The sequence below is a fragment of the Danio aesculapii genome, chromosome 9, assembly GCF_903798145.1.
Source record: "Danio aesculapii chromosome 9, fDanAes4.1, whole genome shotgun sequence".
NCBI lineage: Eukaryota > Metazoa > Chordata > Actinopteri > Cypriniformes > Danionidae > Danio > Danio aesculapii.
This window is the reverse complement of record NC_079443.1, coordinates 14,969,247-14,992,554: the sequence shown is the minus strand read 5'-3', so window position 1 is coordinate 14,992,554 and position 23,308 is coordinate 14,969,247. Positions and strand designations below refer to the sequence as shown.

Genomic DNA, 23,308 nt, shown 5'->3' with positions numbered 1-23,308 from the left:
TTTCTATGTTTATTATGTTCTGAGAGCTGAGCTGCTTATTTAGATTTTCTCAGACACATCAAGATAAGTGTGCAGAGGTCTCTAACACACAAACACACTACTCCATATCCTCTTAAGGCCCAAGGTGTTTTTTACATGCATTTTTATTTCTCTTTGCTATTTGGGCTTCATCTTTTGATACGATGTATTTTTAGAGAAAAATTATGTCCATTATGTGGACTCGTGGTCCAAATTTACATAAAACACTTTTTCCTGAATTTTTTTTATGCATATTTAACATAGACATTGTTTTTAACTTGCTTTGAATTTTTTTTTTCCCATTTTGGACAGTTAAAAATAGTGTTTGGGACATTTTATTTGCTGCAAAACAGTAGCAAGATGACACTGCATGTATAAAACATATAAACAAATATAAAACATTCAAAGTATTTTAAATAGCCACTTAAGAGCTAAAATGTGCTGTCCACGTACATGTATGAGGACACTCAAGCCCTAGGAGGATATAGAAGGTAGAAACTAAACATTCTTTGCACTGCAGCTGATGATCAACAGTACCTCTTCCCATCAGGAAAAAGCAGCAACACCCAAGAATGGGTGATTATATGCTTTGAAGTGAATGGGGCAAAAACAGCTACAAACATAATGAAAATGTAGTACATTTGCCCAGAGTGTACTGTTACATTTTTTAAAATTTCCTAAGCATTTCAAAAATAAGATTTGTTACCAAAACTCACTCCATTTGCTAAAACACAGAGAAAGTTGTGGCCAAGTTAAGACTCAAAATCACCCCAGAGTGTCCCCTCCCCTGTTTGTTTGTTTGAATGTCTTTTATTTTGTTAATCTAAAGACAATAAAACGTTGATCACAAAAAAAGAAAAAAGAAAATTATATATACATATATATATATATATATATATATATATATATATATATATATATATACATATATATATATATATATATATATATATATATATATATATATATATATATATATATATAGATATATATATATATATCTATATCAATCTTCCTAGAGTGGATGAAAATATCCTTAACAACACACAAGGGTTAAATATAGATTTTTCCCACTGGAGGATCATAAAAATGACCTAAAAGGCAATTAAAATAGAGAAAGATGTAAGGCTAACTGTTATGGGACTAGAGGAAACCCTTTGCATTATACCTTTGAAATAATTTAGTTAATTTTGTTATAATAAATCACGTCAACCCCCCCAATTTGATTTAGTTCATACTCCGTGACCTCTGACATCCTGGACTTACCCTAAATGAGGTCCACCATTGACCAGGTCAAAGACCTGAGCAGGATTGAGCAGCTGTTTGAAGCGACGCAGGAATTTTACCCCTTGGTTGTCTCCACTTTTTGAGTTGACAAACACGAGGAGTGGACTTGCACATGATGGAGGGCACGTGGCCTTCCAGAAACCTGTTAAAAAAATATTTTAAAATAATTATAGCTTTAATAAAAAGATAATCCCAGAATGCATTGCAAGAATCAAGATGGTGGATGAAGAGAGCAAAATGATGGTTATAGATTTAGTTTATTAACTAGTGTTGGCAGAAAGAAAGCTTTGGAAAGCATTCAAAACACGATAGGCTCTATTTTAAAGATCTAGGCGCAGAGTCTTAACCGCATGTAAGCACAGTAATTTTTGTAATATTTTAATCCTTTAATTATTTTTCATTTGTAAAGATATTTGTGTATTTCTGTACATCCTGTGTTTATTAAGCAACATGTAAGTGTTTAAGGCGCACTGCGCTCTGCGCTGGACTTTAGACCTGCTTTTAGTTGGTCAATTGCGCAGTCTATTTCAGTTCCTCAAAATAGCAACGCGCCAACAATGCGCCTTAACACACCTCCTTTCTAGACTGGCACACCCATGAATCCACAAAGCGGCGCAAATGGATTTACTATTTAAACAATGTGGTGCAAATGGGAAAAATTAGGGTTGCACTGGTCTGAAAACAGCAACAAATCACAGCAAACATGTCTTGCGCCTTATTGTGCCAGGTGTATAATAGTGCCCCATATGCTACAGACATTGCAACACAAATTTACACCAAACATGCATTAGAATGGGCTTTTTCAAACATATTGTGAATTTAAATTGAAAGTATAACCTGTAAATGCACTTAGCTTATCATCTAATATCACTAAATATTATTTCAAGAGTTCACACTTAGATAATGCTTGGCTATTTTAGCAGGTTTGCCATGCTGTACCGGGAGAGAACCCTGAACTCTGAGATATATGAGCCCAAGGCTCCCGTCTGGTCAATAAGCATTAGGAGGGATACAAGATCAGGTAGTTCTCGATAACTTCCCAAGAATAGACCGCCAATAGACTGCCTACGTAGTAGGTGCTTGTGACTTTAAAGGGCACCTATGGTGAAAAATCTACTTTTCAAGCTGTTTGGACAGACATATGTGCATGTATGGTGTATAGACCGTCATATTGGGGTGAAATAAACACACCCAGTCCTTTTTTTTCAATTTAGCAACATAAAAAACGGTGGACCAATTGGAGCGGTTTTCAGATCGACCGCAACTTTACGTAGGAGTGCGGTCCCCCCGCCCACCGAATTGATTGACAGCTGCACGTATTAACATGTCCCGGTAGTCAAGTGTATAAACATATAAACAAGACCAGACGTGCAAAAAGCAACCGGGAATAAAAGGTGTGTTCAGTTCGTTAGGATCATCAATCATCATCAAATGTGATCAAGAGTGAGTTTCACATGTTTAAAATGTTTTAAAACAGTGCATGTGTGTAATGAATTATAGCGATTTAGCTTAGCTTTATCAGCACAGCCACGTGTCAGAACAATTATAAAGGAAGACGCTTCAATCCCGGTTTGTGGACGTTAAATCAGGTTTATTTTGTACATTAATATAACAGATATCCATACAGCAGTGGAGATTAACCTGTATCCTGTTACATTTGCATGCAAAAAGAGTGCAAAGCTAAACGGGCGCTCAGTCTGTGTGTCTGTGTGTGTCTACTGCGGTGTGTGTGTGCGCGCGTGAACTTTGTGTGACCCTGCCATGCAACTGCACAATAAATACTAATTGGTAAAGTTCTTACTGTAGTATTTCTCACAAACGCTACGTGAGATCTGCTTCCTTTAAGTCTGTCTGTTGTCTGACGCTGCCGAGGGAGGAGATTAAGGCACGCAGAAAGGCAAGTAGAAACAGTGGGCAGGGAGGACTAGCCTTAAAGAAGCAGTACACCAAAACCGCCACCCAGTGTAAAAATGTATAAATAGGAATTTAATAAAAGGTATAATAAAAAATCTGATGGGTGTTTTGAGCTGAAACTTTACACACACTTCCTGGAGACACAAAAGACTTATATTAAATCTGAAAAAAGGGCTAACCTAGGTGCCCTTTAACGTTTGTTGCATGTTTTTGACTGTGGGAGGAAACCGGAGTACCTGGGGTAAACCCACGCGAAGAACATGCAAACTCCGCACAGTGAGTGTCGACTAGCACAGCTAGCGTTTGGACCAACGACCCCCTTGCTGTGAGGCAAGAGTGCTAGCCACTGAGCCACTGTGCCGCCCGAATTTAGAATTGAGGAGGAGGGAGAAGGAATGGATGGGGGGGTTTCCAAAACGAATATGAGAAATGTTTAGGCTGGATATTTATATTAAATTTGGAATGATCCGCTTGGTTAGTGATTAGTAATAGGGATCAGCTGTAGTCAATCCTATCACATGCTCCTCTCGAAATTAGTTTGTGAAACTTCACTTCTCTGCATAATATGCGTTCTTTTATAAATTTTCGAGGCTTATATATTGTGATCGAAGTGAACCCAGGCAATTCATGTGGATTTTATGATATTACACAGGTATTACATAAGGAAAATTACCATACACTGTTAAACATCATTTGGGAAATATTTAAAAAAGAAAAAAAATATCAAAGTGGGGCTAATAATTTTGACTTCAACTGTAGATAAAATAGTGAAAGGCACCTGTGTGTTAAAAAATGTTTACTTTTTAATCCCCTGACAATACCCTGAACAGCATAAAAAATTTTAATATATCTAAACTAAATGACCACTTACCAATTTACAATTAGTTTTTAGGGTAAATTAGCACGTGTTTCAAGTTTCCAAATAGATATCAGTGCAACATAGCAGTAAACATTAGAATTGCATTACTAATTTAGCAATATGCTAACAACTAAACAGGACTAATTGTTAATCTGTCTTTGTGTGAGGAGAGCTGTTTGCTTGAGTTGGAAATTTCATAAGCTTTTATCAGTTATATCTCCTTATCCCTTACATCACTCCCTGGTGATTGTTGATAATGCTGTACTTAATTAAATGACAGAAACAAAATGGCAGAATTTGGATGATAAAAAAAGCACTGGGATTTCTGTTGACCCCATGTTGCTTAGGAACAGTTTTCTTGATTTTTCTTCATCACAGAGAGAAAAAGGAAAAGCAAACCATCAGCCTAGTATGTTTTCACTAGAAATGATGCGTACTATAGCGTGTAAATAATCCGGTTTCTCTGTCTTCATTATAGCCAGGGTGAGGGAGTAGCTGTCAGCAAACGTGCTCGATCACGTGCAAACATACAGCGCGTGCAGAGTCTCTGAAGATGCCAGTGGCTGTAAGCAACAACCCGCTGTGTTTATGAGATTCTCCATATGCACCATTTTGATTTCATGTTCTCTGGTGTGAACGTGTGGGTGGAATTGTTTACATCTGAACAACGCACTTATCTCTGTCTACCTGCATTTATCTGTGTTTGCGTACATGATCTAAACACGCATGAGTGTTAGCAAAACTGACAGTTGCCCTGAAGCATAGGTTTTGTGCTCTCCATGTGGCTCCGAGCACGCGTCTGATTCGTGGGTGGACGTCTGTCAGTAGACCCCCTTTAGGTCTAACAGAAGCCCTAGCTCCTCTTTCCCTCGCTCTCTTTCTCTCTCGGAGGCAGACTGAGTCACGATGCTCAGGCACGTGCCAAAAGCAGCCCTGAGCAAATTAAGATGCAGCTTTTCTTGCCATCAAGCACTGAGATGGGGGATTCCTTACACGTGAGGGTCTCTCCTACTTTGCCTTCAAATTCTAATGCTTTCTTTACTGCTTAAGGAGCTTAAATAGTTTAATAGTTCACTCAAAATGGAAAGATCTGTCATCATTTAATCATTTAATGCGCTGAACATGTGCGACCCTGGACCACAAAACCATTTGTAAGTCAGATGGGTATATTTATTGCTAAAGTAAAAAATTGTATGTATGGGTCAAAATTATTTTTATGCCAGATTAGGGTTGCACGGTTTACCGGTACTATAGTAGTATCGCGCTACTTTGGCTCCAAAATACTGGTGGTGCCTCTGTAGTTTGTAAACGGTAATATCGTCATTAATGGTTTATCTACAATAGATAATGGTGCATGTGGAAAAGTCACTAAGATGCTCATGTTTGTGCAACAATAGACCATTTTATTTTAATAGTCTGTGGAACCCTTTAAGATTGCAAAACTGTGTAGAATTTGTGCTATTTATGGTAGCCTATTGCACGTTTTCTGCAACTTTAAAAAGTTTGAGCTTTTGAGATTTCATTGGTTAAAAAAGAGGTTTCTTTGTTTTATCATTATTGTTACACTTTAAAATTACAATGCTTATTAAAGGAGCACTCCAATAGGCCATATAGACTTAGAAAATAGCAGCTTTTAATTTTCCATCTGTCTTAGAAGTACACAATGTAACTACAGAAGAGTCAAGCTTTAACTAGGAAAATTATCGAAACTTTTGAGCAAGATGCTAATGGCCTTATCTGAATCAATGATCTATGCTAGCTAAGCTAAAAGTGCTCCTGCCAGGATCATCTGAATTAATATAAAAATGGTAAAACTCAACTGTTTAACTATAGGGTGGATGTAAAATTAACCAATTTCCAAAAAAAGCGGAGAGTTTCTTTAAAGCATTACAAAACCTCGAAGTGCCATCTGAAATTTTGAACCTTTTTCTATGTCTTGATGTATTAATTTCACTTTTATGGCAAAGAATAGGTTAATTTAATCGCTTTAAACATTTAATAATTCAACATAAACATAAGAGGCTGAGAAAAATGCTCATTGTAGAAGGAAAATCCAGATGGCACTCAGAGGTTTTTGCATCTGAACTCTTCATATATCAGCAATGGTATTATACTTTTATAAACGCAGAAGAAAACTGGTTGTAAAATATTTAAATGCATAATAACTCACCATTCATTTGAAATTCAACCTTCAATGTGATTTGGTGCAATATGAGTGCCAATGACCTTCAGTATAGCAATAAAGATATAAATGGGAGTGTCTGCTTTGGAGTGCACGTGATTTGCTGTCTGATTAGGTTGGATGCTGCAGTCAAGTAGGATCTAAAATTAATCGCTGTTGTTATGGAGCGGACAGGAGACAGAGGTAAGGAAACGTTAGGGTGTTTATTAAATGACAACAAGGAGCACATGAAGGATAGCCAGGAGGATCAGGAATGATGTTGGGGTCTTTTCCTCCGTGGCTGGGTAACAGGAATACACGAGGATGGACAGCACACACCAGATACAGCTGACAGAGGATGACACAGACTTGGAAGGACTGGAAGACAGGACGATTCGGGAGGACCAGGAAGACTAGGAGGAATACAAAGAGAACAGGTAAGTAAATCGTTTGTTTTAGCTGAGGATGACTACGCTGAGTGGTCGCTCAGTTGTCCGCTTTCGTCGAGACGCGCCCGGACAATGAGCGACTGGAGTGCTGTGCTTTTATCTGGTGCTCGTGAATGTGATGCAGCTGTGTGCTCATTAGAAGTCAGGTGATGGTGATCTTCGTGAGTGGGGGTCGTGAGAGCCTGACCAATCCATGACAGTACCCCCCCCCCCAGGGCCCCGCTCCTGAGGGCCGACACCTCCGACGCCGTGGTGGTCTCCCTCTGCCTCTAGGCGCTGGGAACTCAGGGTGGCTCTCATGAAACTCCACCATGAGACTAGGATCGAGAATATCAGCTCTGGGAACCCATGTCCTTTCTTCGGGGCCGTACCCTTCCCAGTCCACCAGGTACTCCAACTGGCCACCACGACGTCGGGAACGCAAGATCTCCTTCACTGCGTAGACGGCTCCTTCTTCTAGGAGCAGTGGAGGAGGGGGTTCCTCTTCGTGGTCAGGCTCTGTGGAGGGAAGAACAGGATCGTGATAGGGTTTCAGGAGTGATACGTGGAATGTAGGGTGAATACGGTAGTGAGAGGGTAATTGTAGTTTGTAGGTGACGGGGTTAACCTGTTCCACGATGGTGAAGGGACCAACAAATCGGGGACTTAACTTGCGAGAGGGCAGTCGCATGCGTATGTCCCGGGTGGATAGCCACACCTTTTGTCCGGGTGTGTATCTGGGTTCTTCAGACCTTCTCCTATCGGCGGTTACCTTGCTTCGACGGACTGCCCTCTGCAGATGTTGATGAGCCTCGTCCCAGACTCTCTCGCTCTCCCGGAACCAGTGATCCACTGCGGGGACATCAGATGGTTCGCCATCCCAGGGAAAGAGCGGTGGTTGGAAGCCCAGGACGCACTGGAATGGCGTGAGTCCGGTGGAGGGTTTGCCGCAGTGAATTTTGGGCATATTCTGCCCAGCCCAAATACTGGCTCCAGGAGTTCTGGTGACCACTGCAGAAGGTCCTCAGGAACCGTCCCACCTCCTGAATCTTCCTCTCTGTCTGCCCGTTGGTTTGGGGATGATATCCAGAAGAGAGGCTGACGGCCACACCTAGGAGCTTGAAGAAGGCTTTCCATAGACGTGAGATGAACTGTGGACCTCTGTCCGACACAATATCTTCTGGAATACCAAATGACCTGAAGACTTGATTAAAGATATTGTCGGCAGTTTCAAAGGCTGTGGGAAGACCTTTCAGAGGGATTAGTTTGACAAACTTTGAGAATCTATCTACTATGACTAGAATACAGGTATTACCTTCTGACGAAGGGAGGTCAGTGATAAAGTCCACTCCTAGGTGTGACCAGGGACGGTTCGGAATCGGCAAGGGATGGAGCTTTCCAGCGGGTAGATGACGTGGGCTCTTGGATTGGGCACAGTCCTTACAGCCCTGAACATATTGCCTCACATCCCTTGCCATGTTTGGCCACCAGAATCGTTGGGATACTAGCGAGAGAGTATTGTTGATCCCTGGATGTCCAGTGCCTAGCGAGGTATGTAAGGAGTGGATCAGATCTACCCGGTGTTCAGGTGGTATGAACTGCCGATGAGGAGGGCATCCCGGCGGAGCAGGGGCTTCCGGAGTGGCAACGACTGGAGGAGCGTTCCAGGTGATCGGACAAATGGAGATGTGTTCGGGAAGAATCTTCGTTGGGAGTTCTTCATGATCGTGATGCTCGTGTAAACGAGAGAGAGCGTCTGCTCTTAGATTCTTGGGTCCTGGACGATAGGAAATGGAGAAATCAAAACGTGAGAAGAAAAGTGACCATCTGGCTTGACGTGGACATAGTCTCTTGGCCTCTTGGATGTATTGGAGGTTTTTGTGATCTGTGATCACCTGGAACGGATGTTTGGCTCCCTCCAACCAGTGACGCCACTCCTCCAAGGCTAGCTTGATTGCTAGAAGCTCCCTGTCTCCTATGCTGTAATTCTGCTCCGCCGGGCTCAACTTCCGAGAGAAATAGGCACAGGGATGCAGTCGGGGCGGTGTATCATGATGTTGAGATAATACTGCCCCGACGCCGGTGGTGGATGCGTCCACTTCCACCACGAAAGGAAGATTTGGGTCAGGATGAGTCAGGAGTGGGGCCCTTGTGAACTCCTTCTTAAGAAGGCGGAAGGCTGCGGCTGCTTCTTTGGTCCACTCCAGTCCTTTGGGTTTACCCTTGAGGAGATTAGTGAGAGGGTGATGTAATCCTGCTGTAGTCCTTGATAAACCGTCTATAAAAGTTAGCAAACCCAAGAAACCTCTGGAGCTCCTTAATGGAAGTGGGTTCTGACCAGGATAGAACAGCCTCAATTTTCTTCCCATCCATACGTATACCGGTTTGGTCAATGATGTATCCCAAGAAATGAATCGACTTCTGGTGGAATGAGCATTTCTCCGCTTTGAGGTAGAGGTGATGTTCTCTCAATGTGTGTAGGACCTCCGCAACGTGTTGGCGATGTTCGGCCTCACTCCGGGAGTAAATGAGGATGTCATCTATGTACACTATTACACAGTGGTGAAGAAACTCCCGGAGGACTTCATGAATGAAGTTTTGGAATACGGAGGGGGCGTTGACCAGACCGTAAGGCATGACCTCATATTCATAGTGGCCAGTAGGGGTCACGAATGCTGTCTTCCATTGGTCCCCCTCACGTATTCTTATCAGATTATACGCGCTGCGGAGGTCCAATTTAGTGAAGACTTTAGCTTCTCGGAGCTGTTCCAAAGCGGCTGGTACCAGAGGAAGGGGATATCGGTATTTTACTGTACCGTTATTTAGGACCCTGTAGTCGATGCATGGACGCAGCCCTCCGTCCTTCTTGGCCACAAAGAAGAAGCTTGAGGCGGCTGGTGATTTTGAGTGACGTATGTACCCCTGACTCAGAGCCTCCCTTATGTAATCTTCCATTGCCTGATTCTCTGGAAGCGAGAGCGGGTAGATCCTACCTCTTGGCAACTGGGCATCTGGAACTAGGTCGATCGCGCAGTCCCATGGCCGATGCGGCGGTAGCTGGGAAGCTCTCTTGGGGCAGAAGACATCATGAAAGGAGCTGTACTCCTTAGGAATGTGGATAGACTGCTTCTCAGGAGGGCTCTCGACCGATGTTGCAAACAAAGAAATGGGGTTCCGACCTTGAAGAGGGAGATTTGGAAAACAGGCAGGTGTACATCCAGATCCCCATTTCTTTATCTCTCCTGTGCCCCAAGAGATGATGGGATCGTGCTTCACCAGCCACGGGCGCCCTAGAATGATGTCCATATTTGCACCCTCCAGAACCAGAAATTGAATCCTCTCTTGATGTAACAACCCCACTTGAAGAAGGATGTCTTCGCATTGTCGATGGATACGGGTCGAAGATCGAGTGCACTGGGTTATCGGTTGTATCTGGTATATATGCGAGGACGCCTCAGTACGGAGGTGGAGTTGACGACAGAGGGATTGGGAGATGAAGTTCCCTGCTGACCCGGAGTCGATGAGGGCTGTGACAAGGAGAGAAATAGAGGCAGTAGTTATTTGTACGGTGGTAGTAAGTGGTTTACATTGTTCAATATTCGTACTGAATACACTCACTGAAGTCCGAATGGGACGAAGGGGACACTCCATACGGGTGTGTCCACTGACACCGCAGTATAGACACAGACCCCGGGTCAGCCTCCTCTGTCGTTCCGCTGATGTCAGTCTTCCAGACTCTATTATCATGGGTTCTGGTTCTGGAGAGGCTGTTGACTCAGGCGATTGGAGGAGTGCAGACGAGGGGGGTGATGGTGTCCTGTTGATAGGAACGGAGACGATCGGAACATCGGAGAGAATGTTGGATGAATCTCTCCAGACCCATTGTATCATCTAATGTGGCCAGTTGGATTCGGAGAGTGGGTTCCAAGCCGAGCCGGTACGTGGTCAACAACGATCTCTCATTCCATCCACTTGCAGCTGCTAGAGTGCGAAACCGGAGAGCATATTCCTGTGTAGATAGAGTACCTTGCTTTAGATGATACAGCTGCTCTCCAGCGGCTACTTCCCCATCAGAACGTCCAAACACCTCTTTGAAATACTCCGTGAAGGTAGTGATGGAATTCATGACCGGCCCGGCTTGGTTCCAGATCGTCTCAGCCCATTTAAGTGCAGGTCCAGAGAGTAGAGATACGATGTAGGCGATCTTCGACTTATCTGTGGGATATAGAGAAGGTTGCATTTCGAATATGAGGGAACATTGTAACAGAAAACCATTGCACTCCCCCGCTCCGCCTGAGTAGGGCGCTGGTCGGGCCATGGGACTGGAAGGAAGGGCCGAAGAAGAAACTGTGGAGGCGGAAGTGCTCGGTGCTGGTGGTGCGTTGGAAAGTGGAGCTGGTGGCTGTAGAATCCGCTTCAACTGGTCCACCAGCTCTTGAAGGTGATCGGGGGTGCTCATGTTGTCGTCGTTATGGGTCCGGGCTTCTGTTATGAAGCGGACAGGAGACAGAGGTAAGGAAACGTTAGGGTGTTTATTAAATGACAACAAGGAGCACATGAAGGATAGCCAGGAGGATCAGGAATGATGTTGGGGTCTTTTCCTCCGTGGCTGGGTAACAGGAATACACGAGGATGGACAGCACACACCAGATACAGCTGACAGAGGATGACACAGACTTGGAAGGACTGGAAGACAGGACGATTCGGGAGGACCAGGAAGACTAGGAGGAATACAAAGAGAACAGGTAAGTAAATCGTTTGTTTTAGCTGAGGATGACTACGCTGAGTGGTCGCTCAGTTGTCCGCTTTCGTCGAGACGCGCCCGGACAATGAGCGACTGGAGTGCTGTGCTTTTATCTGGTGCTCGTGAATGTGATGCAGCTGTGTGCTCATTAGAAGTCAGGTGATGGTGATCTTCGTGAGTGGGGGTCGTGAGAGCCTGACCAATCCATGACAGCTGTGAAACTAAAATCACCCATTTGCAAGAGAATTTGGACATCGCTACATATAATGTACAGTATTAAACATAGGACGGCGAACAAAACTTATGAAATATACAAGATTAACCATTAGAAGTGTGGAGATGCAAAAAGCTAAACAAAACAACAACTAAACTGTAAAAAACTATTATATATCAGCCAATAACCAGTTTCAAATAGGAAAACAAAAAATAAACAATAAAGACATTTGTAATATACTGTATTTTTCATCATATTTAGTTTTTTTAAAGTCAAATATTTGGTTGAATAAAATCTGACTATTTTTTGTAATTCCAAATGACAATAATTCTTGTCTATTTAAAAAAAAAGGAAAAAGATTTTATTACCACACTTAGATTGCATTATTCAGCAAACCACAATCACTAACAATATAGCAAATGAATGCTCTGTGACTCGTATATTTTAAGCAGAATGTGTCAAATGGAAACCTCATTAGCTCACTAGTGGTGCTTTTGTAGTGTAGACAAAGAGTTTGTGCATAGTTGCCAAAGCGGCAAAATTAGAAAAAAGTAAATACATATATATTATTTTAAGCAGAATCTCTGATTGGTCGATTAACAACTGGCAACCACAAACATTAAGAGCTCTATATTAATGATCTAAGCGCAAAGTTTAAAGTGATTGGGGCAAAAGCAAGGACCTGTCCGAATCCACTTTTGCTATTTTAAGGATGAAAAAAATATGATTTGCGCTCTGGTGCATGGTCTAACAGGGTTGTGCTTATTTGTGCTTATTCCTTATCGTGGATAAGGAAACAGTGTTGTACGCACTCCACTAAAGACATCCATTAGCCTACAAATTCAATTTTGTTAGTTAGTCAAGTTATGAGTTATATCCAAACACACGTCCTAATCCTATGCCCCATTTGGTGATGCGTCTCCAAAACCCGACAGGTGAACAAATCTACTTAACTAGGCACTTAACAAGGTACTTAACAAACTTGTTTTATTAAAACAAATATAAATATGCATATAATAAATAATACTGCTAATAATAACATACAAATGGAAATTGTCATTAACAAACTGAAAAAAAGCACCCCTGAGAAGGGCATCGAGGCAGTTATTTTTGCAACATTTTAATCCATTATATTTTTCATATGTTAAGATATTTGTGTATTTCTGTACATCCTGTGTGTATTAAGTAATATGTAAGCATTTAAACCTGCATAGGTGCATAACTAATGCGCTCTGCACTGGACTTTAGACGAGCTTTAGACCAGCTTCAATGGCGAGGTCTATTTTAGTTCCTCAAAATAGCAATGCGCCAACAATGTGTCTTAAAACACCTCCTTTTCAGACCAGCACACCCATGAGTCCACAAAGTGGCGCAAATGGATTTGCTTTTTAAACAACGTGGCACAAAATGTGAAAATTACAGTTGCGCTGGTCTGAAAATAGCAACAAATCACACCTAACATGTTTTGCTCCTTATTGCGCCAGGTGTATGATAGGGCCCAATAGTTCCAAGACGAGGCTGTGTAACAGTCAAAATAATATACTCTCGTCTGATATTTCAACAAAAAGAAGCGGCTCTAAATAGCATTCATACAGCTGTCAATAATGGCAATTTCCTGGAAATCTCTGGCATATGCTCTGACACAGGCTGACTGAGCAAACAGGCAAGGTATGAATCCTCAGCCGCAGGTTAATAACGCAGAAAAAGATGGAGAAAGAGAGAGCCGGGTATATGGGAGAAAGCTTTTGTTTGCTCTTGTCTTGAATTTTCCAAACACACGCTCCACCAGAGGCTGTTATGTTTACATGTGATGGGACAAGATGCTCTGAGCGAGAGTGAATTTCCACACCGCCTGAAACGCAATGGGAAAGGAAAATAAAGGAACCTGAACACAGAGTGCTTCTCAGGAGAGGAGAAAACACATCCTATATGTGTGATCAGATCAGAAGAGGTCGCAGAGGTGTAATGAAAAAGATATTGCTCTTCATGAAGACTGGGAATTAGCAAAGCTAATGAGCTTTATCTACAGCAGCTCTCCACCTGAGCACCACATGCGCATACACACCATAAATAATCTTCCATCATATCCTGAGTGAGATCATGCACAAGCACACAATCAGGCAATCATCCTTCTTGGCGACCTTGACCTTTCAAAATGTACATATTTCATGTACTATGAAACTAAGAGTCTGTACTAAGACTCTGAATGCTCTCTAATAGTATAAATGTTGTGTAAAATAAATAAGAAGGTCCTGTCCAGATCCTGTTTAACAGCTTTTGGTTTATTGATTGATTGTTTGAACAGTTTATTTTACATTAAAAACTATTAAAATATACTACTAATAATAATTAGTTTTATAAAAAAAGAACAATGGCAATAGCAATGACAACAACAGCAACAGTAATAATTACTATTATTTACTTATTTACTTATCATTATTATGGACCCTTTTCACATTTCCGGGTAGCGGAAGTAGTCTTAGTTGGGTAAACTTACAGCGCAGTGACGGGGAGAATACAACAACAACAAAAAAAATTAACAATCTTATTTGCTCAAATAATAAAAGAAAAACTTTACGATGATGTTATAAAGACTTTCAGAAAAAGACTGATAACAGCAGACAGAGAAGAATAACATCAAATTTACTGTCCTGCCCATAGAGGCTGCATTAAAAATGCCTCACACAAGCGGTAATTCATTTTGTAGATGACATAATAGATATGTAAATACATATAAATGTTCATATGTTTTTCTAAAAATCTAAATATTAAAAACTTTTAAGGATTTACGATGCTTATGATCGTTAAAGGCTTCATAACAGGCTTGTAAAAAGGGTCCATTATTATTATTAATATTGATAATGATAATAAAATAAATGAATAAGCAATACTGTATTTCAATATTAATCAATATTATTTATATTATTAGTATTAGCAATTATTAATATTATTATTATTATTAATATTATTATTCATTCATTCATTCATTCATTCATTTTCGGCTTAGTCTCTTTGTTAATCTGGGGTCGCCACAGCAGAATGAACCGCCTATTATTATTAGTATTATTACTAATGTAGATTATAATAAAATAAATGAATAAATTAAGTCATACAATATTAAATAATAATAATGTAATCAATATTAGTTATGTTATATTTTTAGATGATTATATAATAATAATAATAATAATAATAATAATGATGATATAATAATAATAATGATATAATAATAATAATAATAATAATAACAATAATAATAACACTTATTATTATTATTATTGTTATTAGTATGAATGCAATACAATATTAAATAATAATAATGTTATTTTATAAATAAATTTTACCTAATTACCCTAACCTGCCTAGTTAACCTAATTAACCTAGTTAAGTTACTGTCATCATGACAAAGATAAAATAAATTTAATAGTTATTAAAACTATTATGTTTATAAATGTGTTGAAAAAAATCTTCTCTCCATTAAACAGAAATTGCATAAAAAAATGTATAATTGTAATATCTCAGGGGAGCTATAAATATATTTGTTTACTTTTTTTTTTAGGGCAAGCCGATACATCAGCTTGATCTCACGAGAAAACGTAAGTATTTTACGTTTTGTCAGTTTAGTGGCTAATTCGTACTAGTTCAGTCGTACGAAATTGTATGATTCACTAAATCAAAAAGTTACAAATTGCCGTGAGATTGTGTTGGATACATCGATTTTATCGGTTAACTTGAGTGTGAAGTTTACATCAATTGTTTGTATGAAAATCGGTTTTCATTCTAACATGTTTTTTTCAATAGCATTTTTTCATCCTCTATATTATGATTATTATATGCTTATGCTAATTATATACAGTAGGTTAATGATATTCAATCATTTATTTCCAGTGAGGGAAAATCTATTTAAATATATATTTATATATATATATATATATATATATATATATATATATATATATATATATATATATATATATATATATATATATATATATATATATATATTATTAATAGTAATAATGATAATACTCTAATATTTAATAGTATTCAATAATGCTGATGTTATTATCTATTACTATTATTAGTATTTAATATAAATGAACATATATTTATCAATATTTATAACACTGACTAGAACATTCCCTTTTGAACCCACTCTTGTGAACTCTTACCGTCTGAGTCGATGCTGTTGAGGGCAGTGGGGGGGATGATAGACACTTTGCACTGGCCAAGGGGACATTTGCGGGGGTAGAGATCCATGCATGCCGTGTGCACCTGTCCAAGCACAGACAGGCTTTTTAGAGTTCACAAGCACTCTGAACTGCAGCTATCGAAAGGGATTCTGGGACATCTAGTTCTTACCATGGCCTTGCACCACAAACAACGCCAGTCCTGCAAGCGCAGCACGCTGCCACATGTTTTGTCGCAAACAGCACACTTTGCACTGACCGGCAGGTTGCCTTCCAGCCATTGGTGTGGCATTGCAATCTATAGGAATACAATTGAGTGTAAATATATTCCACTAAATCTATATAAAAGGTTGTGCATTAGCTCACTGAACTGCAGGGTTTACGACACTCACCCCATCCTCGTCCTCAATAATGTCCTTCCCGATAGAGGCCAATGTTGTCCATTTGCAGTTGTTAGTGGCCCTGACTGCACATCTTTTGTGGGCTTTGAATTTGCACACTGCAAGAGAGAAATGTGGAAATGTGTTAAGAGGCTGGCCGGCAGTAACCTTGAGGAGCTTAAAAGACAGACAGTCAAGTGTTTTTATTTTCACATCAGAAAAATGAGATGATAGAAGAAGTCTAGATGATAAATGCTTCCTAAGTCAGGCTCAATAAAACTATACAATGTAAATTGATCAAGAGAGAGGACAAAAAGTACTTAAAGCTAATTATTAAAAATAAATTACATGCATCTGAACACAAAAACCTCTAAAAAGAAAGTTTGAATAAATTGATTAATTGAATTATAATTTATTTAATTATTCATTAATTAATTAATAATTAAATAATACAAATAAAGTAATTAAAAATAAATAAGCTAAATGTATATACATTGTGTATTTTGATTATTAACTTATTTTTTCTCTTTTAATGTTCATTCATTTTACTACCTTTGTAAAACACCATAAAAATCCCATAGCACTACTCATAAAAAAAGAGTAGGGGTGTAACCCTGGTGTGCTGGCTAAATTTCCACCATTGGCTCTTACCATCATGGCATTGTTCAAGTGCATGCTGCACACTGGTGGTGTTGTGGCGAGACTACCCCCCCCCCCCCCCCCCCGCAACCCCCCCTCATGATTGTGAAATGCTTTGGGTGTATGGTCACGATAATATATACAATAAGTGCGCAATATAAATACACATTACATTACATTATTATGACTTTTTTCTTGTTTGTGTATTTATCCAAGTTTTAATATTTGTATTATATAGTGTACACAATATGTAAAGAGAGAGAGAGAGAGAGAGAGAGAGAGAGAGAGAGAGAGAGAAAGATAGATTTTACGCTCTGTTTTTGCTCTTGTTACTTTCCTAAAATTCATTGATAATTGATTTATTTGTTAAATTTATTAATACAAATCTAAATTATTTATGTGATGGTAATATTGAATTTTCATTGATTAATACTCACATTCAGTCACATTTTCTTTCTCAAATCCTTCAAATACGTTTATGGTCTGCTCAAGAAAGTATTTTAATAATAATAATAATAATAATAATAATAATAAATTAATAATTATAATATTATTAAATAAACTAGAAAATTACCCATGGCAAATGTAATATAGTTTGGTATATATATATATATATATATATATATATATATATATATATATATATATATATATATATATATATATATATATATATATATATATATATATATACACACATATATATATATATAAATATATACACACACATATATATATATATATATATATATATATATATATATATATATATACATATATATAGTACTGCTTCATTGAACTTAAAGAAGTATACGAAAACCATTAATTTTCCCAATTTTTATTATTATTTTTTTAAATAATAGGGGTGTGGCCTGGTAGGGGACTCTACAAGACAATATGCACAGGGGGCTCTGAATGCTTAATTTGGGCCAGTGCATGACCCTCTAAATGTTTTCCCTGTGGAAATGTTGTGTACAAAGTAAACCAGCAGTGTTATTTGCACAGTATTGATAATAACATATACCAAACCAGTTCACTAATCTGCACCTTTAGATTCCTTTACTGTGGGAATGTTTCTAAAGCGGGAATCACAACAGCCCATCAGTCTCATTTTCAACATTGCATGACAAAGCTTTTTGGATTGTAAATCAATTTCTTTTACTTTTTTAAATCTTTCAACTAACTCAATCTCTGATCCACACAGGTGCTGTACTGTCCTCACCAGCAGTGTGGGAAAGCTCCAGCAAAACTAATGGCTGACAGTTCTATTTTGATTTCCTCTATTAAATTGCATTGCAGGTCTAATCAAGTTAGCGATGTTCATCTGCTTGTTTCCAGGAGGAGAATTAAGTGGATGATTGATTGGCTGGCTGGCTTCCTCCGCCATAATGTACGCTTCAGCACATTATCATGGCCACCTCCATTCCTACCAACTTAAAATGTACACTCAGCGGTTTTCCTGGCCACAATTAGTGCAGATGTCTCTACAAGTAGCAGAATATACATTTGCCGATATTCCATAATTCAATACATCCTGATAATGAACATGCACCATATTTATATCATAGGCACTTCAAAATACGGTGAATAACTCTGTATTGTTATTACGTTAGGCTGTATTTACACTGGAGATCTTGATGGTCAGTTACGAATTTGTCACTGTATCCAATTTGTCCAAAGTGTCTCAAATCTCTGGGTTTGGACCACTTATGGATTATGCAGATTTTGTGATTTGTTTACTGAAGGCTCTTTAAAGTCTTTCGAAGATTTGGTCATAAAATACAAACTACCAAGATTTCATTTGTTTAGATTTTTTCAAATTAGGGATTAAATTTTTAAAAGCACTACACTTATTACTAATATTTCCATTTCAGTCATGGAAAAAATTTTGTTGAATCCCCCTCATGTAAGCAGATCACACACTTTTATAATGCTTTCCGTACATTTGCAGAGGTGAATACTCAGGAACTTAAAAGAATATGGGAGGGGGAGCTTCAGCTGACCATTACAAACGAGGAACAGGACTTAATCTGGACACAAGCTAAAATGATCTCTATCTGTAACAGGGCCAAATCTATTCAACTTAGAATTGGTCATGTATTGAACATATAGAGCTTATTCTCTTAATGAGTTATAGGTGTGTTATGAGAATAAACCAATCAGAGTCTCATCTCCCATTCCCTTTAAGAGTCAGTTGCGTTACGTCATGGGGCATTTGCTATTTACATGGCGGACATTGTAAGTGGAAAAACTGAACGCTTCACTAGCAATAAAACAGCTAAACAGACCATCTGCAGCACGAGAATGAGCCTCCTCATTCTTAACTTTCACTTTCACTCTCTTTCGTGAATAAAGAAACGTGTTGTATGCACAGACATACATTAGCCTACATAATTAATTTAGTTTGTTAAGCGTAAAGATTTGTTTCAAAACTATTTCTAAATTCAATTAATTTCCAGCAAAGGAATAAATGAACAATAATAACAAAGTGTGGTCAAAAAACCACATATCCAATGAGTTATATCCAAATACACATGCTATGTCCCATGTGGTCCAAAACCTGACAGGTGGACAAATCGAAGCTTGTTTTTAATAAAACAAATATAAATATGCATTTAATAAATGCTACTACTAATAATAATAACATTATACAAATCAAATTGTCATGAATAAACTGAAAAAGCCTCCCAAGATGAAGAAGGCCTTGAAAAGATGAAACAATATTATTAGGGAAACGATTCCCTTAGAATTCTTTACCCATGTTCTTCATTTGTCCACTGAGTTTTGACTCCTTACTTGGATTTTATTGCTCTTTCTTCAAGCTGTATTTTGAGTTATGGTACACTCTCAGAAAAAAAGGTACGTGAGCTGTCACTGGGGTCATACCTTTTCAAAAGGTACACATTTGTACTTGAAGGGTCCATATTGGTACCTCAAAAGTATATATTAGTACCTACAAATTTTAAGAGGAACACTTTTGTACTTTTTAGGTACTAATATGTACCCATGAGGTATTAATATGGACCTTTCAGGTAAAAATTTGTACCTTTTGAATTTGTACCCCAATGACAACTCGCGTACCTTTATTTCTGGGAGTGTATGTCATGATTGAATTTATTTTATTATTATTTTTATTTTCAAATGTTTTTATTTTTGTTTATTTATTTACTCATTATTACTATTTTAACTAGTTTTAATTGCTATAATTATTTTTATATTAATAATGAATATCTATAATGTATTTTGTCTTTCTTTAGGATTGTTAAAATAGGAATTGTCTGTTGCTTTGTTTTAATGTGTTTTGTGACTAATAGTTCAAATGTTAATAATAAGATGCAATATAAAAAAAAGTGTCTCAAATCCGATGTCTACACTTACACTTGCACATGGCAAAGACGCACTGACCTGGAAAAAAAGAGCGGGCGCTGACTAACAGTGATAATAAAAGAGCGCTCTTGTTTTCTATTCCTGCACTTAATCTGTTCGCAGGATTTCATTTATTGGTGCTTTGCACAAAGTGTTTTGCTATAGTTTATGACAGAAAAGTTCTCATTTGGCCATTGTCTTTAAATCTGTGCCATATGAGAGGAAAAATTTGGATTTGGGTCACTTGAACCATGCAGAATGTCTTTAAGAATATTGAGATTGTTGTATTGCCAGTGGTTGTTCATCACAGCATCAAATGCTTGAAGACTTATGACAGGGTTTCTGCAGGTTTCAAGTTGAATTTAAGACAACTGATAAACCACCGACAGTATCAGAATAGCATAAAGTAATATTTGATCTTATGTCATTGAAATATGTTACCCACTAGTCAAGGGGAAAAATATATACTTTTAAATACATCTGGACTCCTTTTCTTGAGTATGTGGGTTCTAGGATTTCAGGTACCTTTTTGTAAAACCATAGCTCACCATAAACCTTGGTTAAGTTATGTATTCTTTTATTTATATTACTACTTTGTGTATTTTTATTTGTCTTCTTTTTGATCTTCATTATGTGCTGTGATGATACTGTGATGTTGAGAAATTTGTTGGCTATAATAAGTCAGACTTGTAAGGAGCTAAATACTAAGGGTTTTTGCTAATGGCTCAATTGGGCCAATAGAATTATATATATATATATATATATATATATATATATATATATATATATATATATATATATATATATATATATATATATATATATATATATATATATATATATATATATATATATATATATATATATATATATATATATATATATATATATATACATACACACTGTATTTATTTCTTAGCAAAGGAAACTCTAGTTTTATGCCTTTTTTCCCAACGTTATTCTTATTTAAATGACAATTTTACTTTTAACATACTTTTTTTGTTAAATGTATATTTATTGGGAAGAAAATGACACGAATTATCAAAAATATATACAGTATTTGTTGGTCCAAATTGAGTAGGAGTTTAACTCCTATTCAACCTAATCATTATGTCCTAATGCAAGTTTCATGCCTATGTATAATATGTCCACTCCCCCATACTTATTAAATAGTTTTTGAATAACTGGAAGACCATGTAAAGGGATATGTTTCTATCATAAAAATTGTGTAATTGTTTTATTTTAAAATTATTTTTAAATGTTTAAATTGTCAAACAGCTGTTGTGAATTGTTTCCCCTTGCAATAAAAAACCTAAATATAAATAAAATAAAAAAGTTGTATTGGGATGGATTGTTGGTCATTGGACAGTGGAAAATTAAGACCTGTTTAAAATTATTTACAAAAATTTTGTAAATAAAATTTTGTTAAAATGTAAGATATTTTAAGACTTTTTAAGACCCCACAGACACCCTGTATTAGGTGATTTATTTTCAATCAATAAGGGTCAGACACACAAAGCAGATGGTTGGTTGTTGGGCTTCGTTGGTCGATTGGTTTGGTGTGTCCCACATGTCACCTCTTGTCAGGTTAACGTCGGAGCTCGTTGGCCTGATTTACTATGTCAACTCGGTTGTCGGCTGAAAAAAGTGCTCTGACTGGTTATTTAGCAACAAATCAGATTGATTGATTTTTGGTCCAGAAAAGACCAGATGTGAGGCAACGCGAAGAGACAACACAGTTTTTGTCAGTGATAGTTGTTTGGCATCAACTTGGTGTGCACAAGGCCACATTTAACTTAACATTGGGCTTGACTGTATATAGTTATAATTAACAAATTAAGTTCAGTTGTGTTCTTTGAAATTAACTTAAACATATATCTCTAATATGCCTATTTTTCACAGTTGATTCTAATGCATTAGCTAACATTTACAAATGAGACTTTATTGAGACTTTATAGCTCACATGGTCACCCACTGAAGCTAAGCAGGGCTGTGCCCCGTCAGTACCTGGATGGGAGACTGCGTGGGAAAGCTAGGATGCTGCCGGAAGTGGTTTTAGTGAGACCAGCAGGGGGTGCTCAACCTGCAGTCTTTGTGGGTCCTAACCACCCAGTATAGTGAAGGGGACTCTATACTGCTCAGTTCAACGTCTTTCAGATGAGATGTTAAACCGAGGTCCTGACTCTCTGTGGTCATTAAAATCCCAGGATGATACACACTGGTGGTGGATGAGAAGACCCCCCAACAAAAAAAAAATATGTGAAGCGCTTTGAGTGTCCAGAAAAGCGCCATATAAATGTACGGAATTATTATTGATTATTATTATTGTTGAAGTGTTAGAGATTAAACTTTTTCATCCTTATGCAAATTAATTTGTTTAAAACATTAGTTTACTGTTAACATGCATATAGAAAAAAACATACTAAGTATTTTTTGGTTATTATACCTGTTAAAGTAACCTTTTTTCAGCTTAGATCAATATTGTGATAATACCGCATTTTGTGATAAAAGAAGATTAAATGTCGGCAGAAGCCTATTGCAGAACAACAAAACGTTCTGTGCATTGATGGTTGGGGCTGACTGGCGCCCAGAGACCAAGAATCAGACTCCAAACAATCCTCAAATCCAGTTAAATCAGCCCATCTCAGTGTCTGAGCGCATTACGCCTCCATATGCTGCCAGGGCTTCTAATGTCCTGCAGGATTACACAGATTTGTGGTGACAGAGCTAATCACGCCAATGCAGAGGAACATTTAGCTCTGCCACCAAACAGTCACCACAGAAAGCACTTCCTCCCTGGAGGATTTCAGCAGCAGAGTGGATATGCACTGAATGGGACCATTTGCGGGAAAGCAAGCTGAGTACTTGCCGTCATGTCCAATGCAGGGAACTTCCACTGTCTGAAATGCGTCTCAATAATAAATGAAGAGATGCATTTATTGAGATGAGACGAGAGCATGAGATTCATAATGCTAATCACAGACTGCTTCATCTCGCTTGGGCTCCGCACTCATCTTGTAATCAGAGCTGGTCTACGCTCAGACCATTTCACATGGCTCTGAAAACAAATCTCCAATAAATCACTCTAATGTCATTTTCAGGGCTGTT

The 23,308-nt window shown here is 38.1% G+C and overlaps 1 protein-coding gene across 7 annotated transcripts in view; it reads right to left on the bottom strand.

Moving 5' to 3' along the window:
• Window positions 1-23,308, bottom strand: part of dgkh (diacylglycerol kinase, eta) — a 176,409-nt gene that overhangs the window by 67,929 nt on the left and 85,172 nt on the right. For all 7 annotated transcript variants that reach the window (XM_056464992.1, XM_056464995.1, XM_056464991.1 and 4 more), the window contains 4 exons: window positions 16,208-16,314; window positions 15,988-16,113; window positions 15,798-15,900; window positions 1,285-1,447 (listed from right to left, as the gene is read on the bottom strand). In XM_056464992.1, coding sequence (XP_056320967.1) covers window positions 1,285-1,447; window positions 15,798-15,900; window positions 15,988-16,113; window positions 16,208-16,314 — 499 coding nt within the window. The remainder of the gene's footprint in view (window positions 1-1,284; window positions 1,448-15,797; window positions 15,901-15,987; window positions 16,114-16,207; window positions 16,315-23,308) is intronic.